At 34.6% G+C, this 11,070-nt stretch overlaps 1 protein-coding gene across 1 annotated transcript; it reads left to right on the top strand.

The window, feature by feature from the left end:
- Nucleotides 1–2,045: 2,045 nt before the first annotated feature.
- On the top strand, nt 2,046–10,065 carry LOC124233020 (killer cell lectin-like receptor 2; the record flags this gene model as incomplete). The annotated part of the gene is made up of 6 exons (XM_046650011.1): nt 2,046–2,160; nt 3,487–3,576; nt 4,789–5,031; nt 6,360–6,502; nt 8,072–8,178; nt 10,011–10,065. Coding segments are annotated over exons 1-6 (753 nt in total), but the record flags the coding sequence as incomplete, so codon positions are not given.
- Nucleotides 10,066–11,070: the final 1,005 nt, after the last annotated feature.

Raw genomic sequence — 11,070 nt, forward strand, 5'->3', positions numbered from 1 at the left:
ACACCAAAATTTTTATAGTGGAATTATGGATGTTTTAAAATGTTTTCTAAAATACATTTATCTGCAATAAACATAACTGGAAAAAAATAATCTTTTTTTCAAATAGCAACATGTAAGAGAAAGTTTCTAACAGGCTATTTAAGAGTCAAGGAATTTAGTAATAATATTTTTATGTGTATGTATATAAATATTTATACATATACATTTTAATCATTTGTTTTTCCTAGTAGTTTCTTTTAAGTATGCTAGTCTTTGTTAAAGATATTAATTTTTGTTTTCCCCAAAGCTGTGTTTCTTTATCTTCTCAGTCCTCAAATACAGATTTTGAATGTTATTTTTCAAAGAGCACCAAGTGTTTGGTTAGTCGAAATGAAGGAACATATAGCTCGTGACCATTTTTCCTTTCCCGTCAACCTCAGCTTTATCATACAATTTCTTTTTATCACTTTGGTCAAGAGGAGGGGCAGAAAATTTTGAGCTGGAGTACCACTCAGAGACAATTCATTTCTGCCTTCCGTCTTACAGCCTCTCACACACCCGAGGGATCCAGGATTGGAAAGGCCGACTTCTCCCACCTTGTTGTTGGGTCAGCTTTCTCCTCCTGCGTCGCTGCGTGGCACAGACACAGGTACCCTCTGCTCTTATTCCTTCAGGTCTTTGTACCTGAGCATACTGTTAGTCCTACTTATGAAGAAAAGATTCTAGGAATATGGCATTTTCTTACAAATGACATGAACGTGGGATTGATGGGAAAGCATTCTCTATTGATTGCTTTAAAACTGCATTAACTCAGAAGGATGTGAAAACTGTAGTTCAGCATTCATGGAAAGTTTTTTTTTTTTTCAATGTGCTATGATTTTTGCTTTGTGTTATCGAAATGAAGAGAGATTTGGGGGTTAACTACTTTTCATTTGGGCCTAATGATTTGTGTATTATCAATCTTAAAGGATTCTGTAATAGAAAAGACTCCTTTTCCTTAGGATATTAGAGAAAAAATTGAATAATTAAGTTTAGAAAATTTTGTACATTAAAAAAATTTAAATGATAAAGTTACATGTGCAATTTATTTTCCATATTTCTTGTTTTGTGGATATCATCTTTTCCCAATGATTAATACAAACAGCAAGGTAAATTTTAAATATATATTATTTAAAAATTTCTTTTTATATTAGTATCCATTAATAGATTGAATACTTTATGGATATTAACTAATGACTGCCCACTGACAAATTTTATTTTCACACAGCCTTCTCTGGCAACATCATACACTAGAAGATTATTTCTAAAATTTTAATATAAATAGAACTTTTTGGGATTAAAAATACAAGTGTCTAGGCTCCAACTTAAGAGATTTTTATTCAACACATCCTGCATGGGTCACTGGAATGTAGAATGTTAACCAGTCTGCAATGTTAACTTCAGTAGTTGTTTAGAAGATGGTGCATGGGATACACTTTGGGAAACACTCTGGGAAAGTCATGTTGTAGTTAAAGAGAACGCAAGAACTTTTTAATACTTGTATGCATATCAGAACATATATATTCAGTTTCTTTAAAACAAAGATATTTGTATTTTTTCAGAATTTCAAAGACATAGAATTCTTGCATTTTGAATTGATAGTTTTAAAAGTATGTCAGTAATTTGGTATGGTACCAATTCTGCCTAACATTTGTATATGTATGTTGAACATTTTGAACTACATTGGCTGGGGCAATAGGACTCAGCATATTCAATCTATTGGTAGGTTTTTAAAAAACTCTCTGTATTTTTTAATAATTATGGCAGTAATCACAATGGGCATAAATAACTTTATCAAAGATATGGAAATGTTGTCCATTGCTTATATAAATCACACTCAGTCTACGAGCTTTAGGTGCTTAAAGGAGTTGATAAACACACAACGCCCCCATACACACACAGATATACACACATACCTCTTAATCCTGGGGAGGTTCCTATAGACTGACATTTTAATTTTTCTTTAGACAGAAATACTCCTGTTGCAAAGTTTTAATGCAAAACATATTACTCTTCTTATTCTAGACATGAGCAATCAGGAAGTGACTTATTCCTCCTCGAGATTTCTTCAGGCTCCTTCACCATCACAAAATCGATTGAGGCCTGGCAGTACTCAAAGGCCTGGGAAAGATGATGACAAAGGTATATGTTTTAAGCATCTAGATACACCCATCTTTTATGGATTCTCAAACTTTAGAGTTTTGAAGAAAGTGTTCCTATCTGTACTTTAGGTTCTCAGATGTTAATATGAAATCATAACTGTGTAGACTAGTAGAACGAGATTGATTTTTTAAAGTTTGTGAGAACAGAGAAATTAATTAATTCTTTTAAATTTAAGAAGCTAATAGAATGTTTCATTCAAATTTGTTTAAGAGGAAGTCATGAGGCCTTTAAAAGTAAAGGACAGAGCCAGCCAAGATGACCTTGCAGTTAAAGTTTGAGCTACTCCATTTTGGCAGTCTAGGTTTGGTTCCCAGGCATAGAACCACATCATTCATCTGTCAGTAGCCATGTTGTGGTGGCAGCTCACACAGAAGAAGTAGAAGGACTTGCAATAGAATATACAACTAAGTGCAGGGGCTTTGGAGAGAAAAAAGAAAGAGAGAGAGGAAGATTGGAAACCGAAGTTAGGTCAGAGCAAATGTTTCCAAAAAAAAATTAAAAGTAAAGGACAGACTAGAGTCTCAAGAAAAGATTTCATTCCCTAGACAAATAAAGACTTTAAACAATGAGACTTGAAAAATATGCGTTAGAAACAATGTTTTTATTCACAGAAACGATATTTTAAGTGTCTTAAATGCTTACGAAACCTAATGGCAATGAAGTAACAAAAATGTTCAAACCCAAAGGAGCAGTCTAACTTTTCTTTCTCTCTCTCCTCAAATATTGTCACGAACTCTAAATTGAGAATAACGTTTACTTGTTTAATCTAGTGACAGAGATTCAACCTTTAGAAACTGAAGACCTCAAAATTAGGAGGATAAATATAGTAACAAACAGAACTGATGGGAAAGAAAGTTGATTGCTAGAAACTCCTTTAAGGATGAACCCCAGTCACATTCGCAGCTTCAGAATAGCCGCTATTGGCCACCAATTTCTCAGGAATATTGACTCCTTTGTCCTTGCTCTTCATGATTGTGATCACAGGAAGGAGTATACATGTCAGTGTAGATCCTTATAAACGTGTATTGTGTCTATTGCTATCTGTGCTGTTATAAGGGATGTACTTTTAAAATCCTATAGGACTTTTCTTGTGTGTAACATTTCTACAATGAGTGTATGTCAGTCATAAATTGAAAACTTTAAAACTGTAATTACAAGATCACAAATTTAAATCAATTTGCATGATATATTTTTGTAAAATTTTTGGAGAAGATTTTCTTTTTGTTCCAAATGTTGTCCTAGGTTAAGGTGAGTAGTGGGCCAGGCTCTTTCCTAATGATTATCTTCTTCCTTCTTTATTTCAAGAGTTTTCAGTGCCCTGGCATCTCTTGGTAGTGACTCTTGGGATCCTCTGTTTACTTCTTTTGGTGACAGTCAGAGTGTTGGAAACAATGAGTGAGTAATTGAACTATATCCTTCAAGTCTGAGTAATAGCAGTAACCACTAATTATGCCGATACTAACCATGCTCCAACAATTGTTCCTTGGCTATAATCAGGCAATGTCCCAGGTGGCTCTTTTTTTGTGATTTTTCCTCAGACACATCACAGTGTCATTTTCATTTTACTTACCTATTCCAATGACTTCATCTGTAATGAGCTTTCTCATTCTGTGTAATACACGATAACATTCTTTCTGATACAGGACTTAGTAATATTCTGCCCTCTGACTTTAGATCATTGTGAATCTTGGCTAAACATTCTTTTAAAAACAACTCTTCAAAAGAAATTATGGAGGCTTGCCTGGTGGTGCAGCAGTTAAGTTCGAGTGTTCTGCTTTGGCAACCCGGGGTTCGCTGGTTTGGATCTGGGGTGCGGACCTTTGCACTGTTTGTCAGGTCATGCTGTGGCAGGCATCCCACATATAAAGTCGAGGAAGATTGTCGTGGGTGTTAACTCAGGGCCAGTCTTCCTCAGCAAAAAGAGGAGGAATGGTGGCAGATGTTAGCTCAGAGCTAATCTTCCTCAAAAAAAAAAAAAAGAAAGAAATTATGACTTTCCCTTGATGTTTTCTAAGTACACAATAAAGAAATAATTTAGTAAAAAGAGTGATTCTACACATGGATGTTAGATGATCTTGAATTCAACCTTTGTCTTTTATCTGAATTCCTTGACATCTTTAGAGAAAATCACTCTTATGATTCACTCAGATAAAATTACCTATTTAGATCTTCCTCCTTTTTCTTCTCTGGATATTCCATCTAGTCCAATAATACCGGGGCTGTTTCTTCATGTTTCTTAGTGCAGCTTTTCATACTCAGAAGATGTGTTGCTAAAGGTTGATTGACTGATTTTTACTTTTGTATTTATTTGTAAATGATGTGCTAACTGTTAAAAAGAAATTAAACTGAACAATAAGGAGTCACCGTTATAATTTTATTCAGATATCTTACTTTATTTACGCTATGCTTAAGTTGCTAATAGTGAGAAATTTGATGTTTCAATTCCTGTGGTCAGTTCATTGAGGTGTTACATTCTAAATGTCAAATTGCTAATTAAAGTAATGAAATGGGTTGGTTGTCAAAGTGAGACTTTTTCTTTTTTATTAAATTTCAACATTTAAACATTATGAGTACTGTTTTGTGTTATATCTATACTGTTAATTTTAGTTTTTAAGCGTATTCAAGAAAAACCTCAACAGGAGGAAATTCCACAAAACTTCACTCAAAAGTACAACATTATACAAAAGGACAATTACCTAAAGGAGCAACTTTTGACAAATAAGACTCTAGAATATGACATTCTCAAAAATGAAAATCTTCAGCTGAAGAAAGACCTGGAGTCACTCTCTAAAGCAAAGATGAGCTGCCATCGAAAACAGGGGATCTTTTCAAAGTCTCTGCAAAATACAGGTATAGCAGAAATCATGAGTGAAAGGTAGCATGACCTTTCATTATTTCTTCCCCCTCCAGAAGCTTTGAGGCCTAATAAGAGGCTGAGGCTATGTGCTAGTGATGCAGGTCTACTAAACAACTTTAGTTTGTGCCTCTTAGATGTGGTGTGGGTATTCGGGTTACTTGTTTCAAATATGGGATGAAGCCCCCAGAAGACATGTTTGGATTAGCAGAACCTTATGGTTCCCAAAATTCAACGGCAGTTCTTGCATTTCTACTCTTCCCAGAAGGTGAAATAGTATGTCAGCTCCCCTGAAAATTTGTATCCTTTTGGAACTGTGGGCAAATTAGACTCTCCCACTTTGTTGCTGATGTGAAATTGGAGGCTATTAGTAAAAATATACTTAGGCTAAAATGGGCACAAAGCCTTTAATGTGGATGCTGTTGTAAAGATAATTGTGTTTGTATGTGTATTTCCATCTTGCCTTGACTTCAGAAGGTATTCCAGAATCTATTTTTTGAATTTTAATTTATTATTTTTATAACATCTTTATTGAGGTATTATTATTATGCAAAGAGCTGCACATATTTAATGCATGCAATTTGATGTGTTTGGGCCTGTGCATATATCATTTAAATCATCCACAATTAGGGTAATAGACAAATCCATCATCTCCAAAAGTTTCCTCATATTCCTTTATTTTTTGTGGTAAGAACAGTTAATATGAGATCTACCCTTTTAACAAGTCTTTAAGTGCACAATTCAGTATTAATAACTGTAGGCCTTATGTTGTCTGACAGATTTCTAGAGCTTATTCATCTTGCATAATTGAAACTGTATACCCATTGAACAACAACCCTTCATTCCCCTGCTCCTACCCATCTCCAGCCCCGGCAACCACCATTTTACCCTTCCCGTTCCTCTGAGTTTGACTATTTTTTATATCTCATATAAGTGGAATCATGCTGTATTTGTTCTTCTGTGATTGACTTATTTCACTGTTATTAGCATAATATCCTCAAGGTTTATCTATGCTCTTGTATATGCCAGGATTTCCTTCTTTTTAAAGCTTAATAATATCCCGTCTATGTCTAAAACACATTTTCTTTATCGAATCATCCATCGATGGACATGCAGGTTGTTTCGATGTCTTTGTTAGGGTGAATAATGCTGCAGTGAATGTGGGAGTGCAGATTTCTCTTGGTTTCCAGAATATTTATTAACCTCATATTATCATTATTGATAGCAATTAAGAATTTATTTATAGAGGGATGATAAATATAATACTCTGCTTCACAGAATACCAGAGGACAAGAAGTTTAATGTTTCACCTTATACATTGCAGGCAAGCTAAATGAAGACCGCTGGTCCTGTTGTGGAGTAAACTGCTATTATTTTACCACTAAAAAGGAAAACTGGACAGGATGTCAAAAGACTTGCCAATGTTACAATTTATCTCTTTTGAAGATAGGTGATAAAGATGAACTGGTATCATGGATTGTTACATTCATTTTTATTCTCTTAGACTGTCTCTCATTCTTGGACCCAAGATTTCCAGGACAGGAGGGAATCCAGAAAAGGCACCTTCAGTTATTCTCTGTGTTGTGTCTGTTGAGTGAGCAAAAATTGCGCAAAGTCTCCCGGGAGACTCCTGCCTGCTAATAGCATATGATCTTGTTACTTATCGAGCATTCAATTCATATTATCTATCCTGATGACCATTATTATTTCTAAATTGGAAACGCCTTTGAAGGTGCAGTTTGGGTCTTTGTAATCATCTCCCTCTCTGAGAATCTGCAGGAGACCTGCTCATAGAGAAATATGCTTTTCCTTTAATGAAGTACTTAATCCTTTGGTAAATTGCAGCCTGGAACCATCAGTTATTGTTCCCTATAAACTGGCAACTAAGAACCCGGGGTCAACATAGTGTCATAGTTACTATTAGGAATATGGGAGCCAGACTGCCTAGGGTAAAATCCAGTTCTGCCACTTACTGGCTGCCTGACCTTGGGTAAATTTACCTGGGTAAATTACTCTGGGCCCCAGTTTTCCCATTGGCAAAAAGGAGATAATAATGAGGAAGATAAAAGTGATAACAGTTTTACAAATTATCTTTAGAGTGATTTTCATTGCATCTGTAGGTAACATTTACTTGTTCAATGTTCTTATATATTACATCAAGATATATACCTTTCAAAAAGAATTATATAAAGAGAAAATACAGTGACAACAATATTAAAATTTTGTTTTTAATCTCTTACTAATAAAGACTATCCACATACAAAATGTGTTTTTATACAGAAATGTTTGCAAAAATCAGCCTGAAACCTCTGTTTATCATTTAGGAAAACAACACAAAGTTTATATGCAAATGTAATAGATACTTTAAATTACAAAAGAATTTATGGTATCAAGTCATAAAATAACTTTTTATGTTTGTTGCAGTAAAACACAGTTAAATTTAAACTTATATTTTAAAATACATTCTGTCATTTAATCAGATATTATGTAATATATCACTTTGATGTATTACATTTTTGGAGTATAAATATTTCCAAATACTTCCCTTTTTCCGTTCACCACTTCCAATTACTGAACTCCAGCAAGGCTTTCTCTGATGAGGCTAAAGCCTCTAAGGCACATCTCTCCACATACACTTGTTGTTTTAATAAATTTGTTTTGAAGATTCCTTTTTTCGCTTAAGAATATGTAATGATCATTTTTCTACATCTGTAAGTATTTTTCTGGAGCCTGATGTTGAATAGTTTCATAAAGTGTCATAAATTGTTCAACAATTCTTCTATTGTTAGATATTTAGATTTTAAATTTTTCCATGTTTTAAATAATCTATGAGACTAGCAGCCATCTTTAACATAAATAAATAATCCTGGAGAAAAGTACTTTGAAAAATGAAAACACTAGGAAGGAGAGATGAAGGATGATGTAGAGAGGAGCAGAGTACTTGCCAGAGAAACAGCTGGGCCCTTTACCTGTCCTTCTTTTCATTCTTGAACAAGTTGGAATTTAGTCACATAATATGTTTTGTTTCCTTAATAGGACTTTGTTCAACCCCAGACTTATGGAGATAGCTACTGGATTGGATTATCATACAATGCAGAGGAAAGAAAGTGGAAATGGATCGACAATGGCACGTCTCTTGGAACGTAAGTCTTTGGAATGCATCCAAACTCTGATATTGGTTTTGGCCTTGGAAGGACTGTATCTAAAAGGAATCTTCTCTTATTTTGCACAGCTTAACTCGTTTTGAAGCAGAGGTCATTGGTAAGAATAAGTAGAATGATTAAGAAAGTGTTTTAGAAAGTATTGCTAAAAAGGATGAGATGTGTACTACAGAGTTATTAACAATAATAAGACTATGGTGCAAAACACATACTCAGAAGGATGTGTTCTGAGGTACACAAAATAAAACAAAATCATAAAGTGCTATGAAGAGATTGGATCATCCTGACTTAGTCATAGTGATCCCATCGACAACCTCCAATGGATATTTTGAATATCCCCAAAATTCATTTGAAACTCCTTTAAATTATTAGTTTATATAATTTATAAATATAAATATTTGTGAATATACACACGCACATATACCTTCACCATAGTTCTTCTGTTTTGAAGTGCAATATTTTGTAAACTCTTGAGTTTACATTTAATTATTATCTGCTGTTAAACTGTTCAATGATTTATTAAAAATCTAGGTGACATATTATATTCTTTATTTGTAGAAATTCTATTTTATGTTTCCAAATCTTCTTGCTAGTTACTCATGTTTTCACACTGTCTTTTATTTCTTGAAAGACAGTAATTGTTCTTATTTTGTATTTGGTATCTGATCATTCTTATCTTTGAAGTTTTGTGAGTCCACTCTATTGTTTCTGCTGGTTTTTGTTCATCATGCCATTTTCTTCACAGCGTTTAGTGATTTTTGTTTCCCTTTTTGATCTGCTGTGGAAATTATTCAAGGATTGAGATGAAGGTGGCTTCTTCAAGATTGGATTCCGTGGGGCACTATGAATCAGGACCACTGATTCTAAATTCTAGATATGGGCCCTGTAAGTCTAGTTCTGGGCTGCAAACCTACAAAACATGTCATGCAGGAAATTACGTTAATGTAATTGTAGCCTCTAAGTACACTTTCAGGCCAACAATCTCAGAGGTCACAGAACAAAAAGGCTCATGAGCCAAATTAACAAGCTCAAATTGCATGATTAATTAAGTCAATTTAAAACTCATTGCACTCTGCAAGGGGAAAGAAATGTATCCCATTTCTTTAGCTCTCACACTTGGGTGGGATGGGCGAGGTTGCCATCTAGGACAAGGTGCAAGCGGGTGAAAGGATCAACTGAGTCCTGGGTCATGCAGTCTTCATGTGGCCTGGCTCTCTATGCTGCATACCCCTTCCCTGCTGAAGGTTTCTAGCACCAGACTTGAGGTTTGAGTAAAGGGGCCCAACAGACAGAAGGTTCTTGAGGGCAGCATGAACATTTTCTCTATTGGGGAGATGCAGGAGCATGTAAGCCAGGCCACAGCAGCAGTTTTCTAATCAACCTTAGGAGTATGGGTTTTATTTGAGTTTCTTAGGCAGAGGGCCAGAATGAGTGTCACCATTGGTTGGGGACCTTAAGATCTCATGGATGTTGAGTATCCATGTGCACCGAGTATATTTTGAGTATTATATTTAGTGTCTAAGTCGCTCTTTCTTCCTTTCCCATGATCAGCACACACATGTTCTACTTACTGTATCTATACTTAACCTGTCTCATAGGTTACTTATACGTACTTAACACAGCTTATGTGTTCCACCTCTGCCTCATGAGCTATTTAGTTTCATTTATCTTCCTTGTTTATTTCTCTTTATTCCTGTAGCAGATTTGAATATTCTTAAATAATAAAGCAAATGCAGACTACATGAGGGATGGTGATTTTGATGATAAGATTTTGAACTCTTAGTTGAGATTAATCTTTTTCTCTTCTGTTTAAGTCCAAGATTCAAGAAAGTTCTTCGGTGGTTTATACTGAAGATATATCCCTTTTGGGTTTGCACTCTAGGTAGCTTGTCTTCTATGTAGAATCTTGGGTGGAATTCATTATTCAGCCTACTACATCAATTAAGGGAAAAATCGACTTCAGAGCTTCACTTACCCTTCTGGGTTCCCACTTTTACTTAACCGTCAGCCTGAGTATGAATTTGCTTCTTGCCAGTTCATAAATTTATTCAAGGTTTAAATTTTTTTTATTCATCATTATTAATTGTTTCAATAGGAAGATAGTTCCGATATCTAATCCACCACTTTGCTGAGATAGAAGTCCTGCTTTTAGATATTTTTCAATGGATTGTTATGTTTTAGCTAATAATTATTAGCTATAGGGTAGGGAAGGAAAAGAAACAAAATGAATAAAGACATCCATTAAACAACCTCATCTCTACCTATATTCCAATTCTATTTTTTTCTCCTTAACGTATATGCACACAAGAACTGGTTATCTTTGTCATAGAAATTCAGTTCTTTTTAATCTCTCAATTTTATTGAAAAAATTAGCATTAGAAAGCCGGTTTGCTATTTATCAAGATCCCATAGCAATATTGCAGGGTAATTTTGCCTTCTGAACAGAAATTCTTAGTGGGCAATAAAATGGAAGATTATGGGTGTGATCAATAGGCTGTTATTCTAGTTAATGAGGTAAAAGTGAAAGAAAATCTTTTAGTGATGAAGTTATGATTAACATTTCCATATTCCAGATCTTTAGGCAACAGACTTAAAAAGATTATGATTTATGTTATTGTCAGCTTCAGAATTCAACAGTCGACCATGTATGTTTTCTGTTCTACAGTAGCTCTTCAATAATGAGTTTGCTTCCTGAGAGAGAAGGAAAATGTGCGTTTTTAACCTCAACAAGAATAACAAATACTGATTGCTCTGCCCCCTATAATTGCATCTGTGAGAAGAGAATTGATTGTGTTTTAAATGCCCCACTTCAACTGACACAGAAGGAAAGGTGAAATGGATTTTTGTCATTCTTTTGTTTGTTTCCTATGATAA

The sequence above is a fragment of the Equus quagga genome, unplaced genomic scaffold, assembly GCF_021613505.1.
Source record: "Equus quagga isolate Etosha38 unplaced genomic scaffold, UCLA_HA_Equagga_1.0 149439_RagTag, whole genome shotgun sequence".
In the NCBI taxonomy this organism is placed as follows: Eukaryota; Metazoa; Chordata; class Mammalia; order Perissodactyla; family Equidae; genus Equus; species Equus quagga.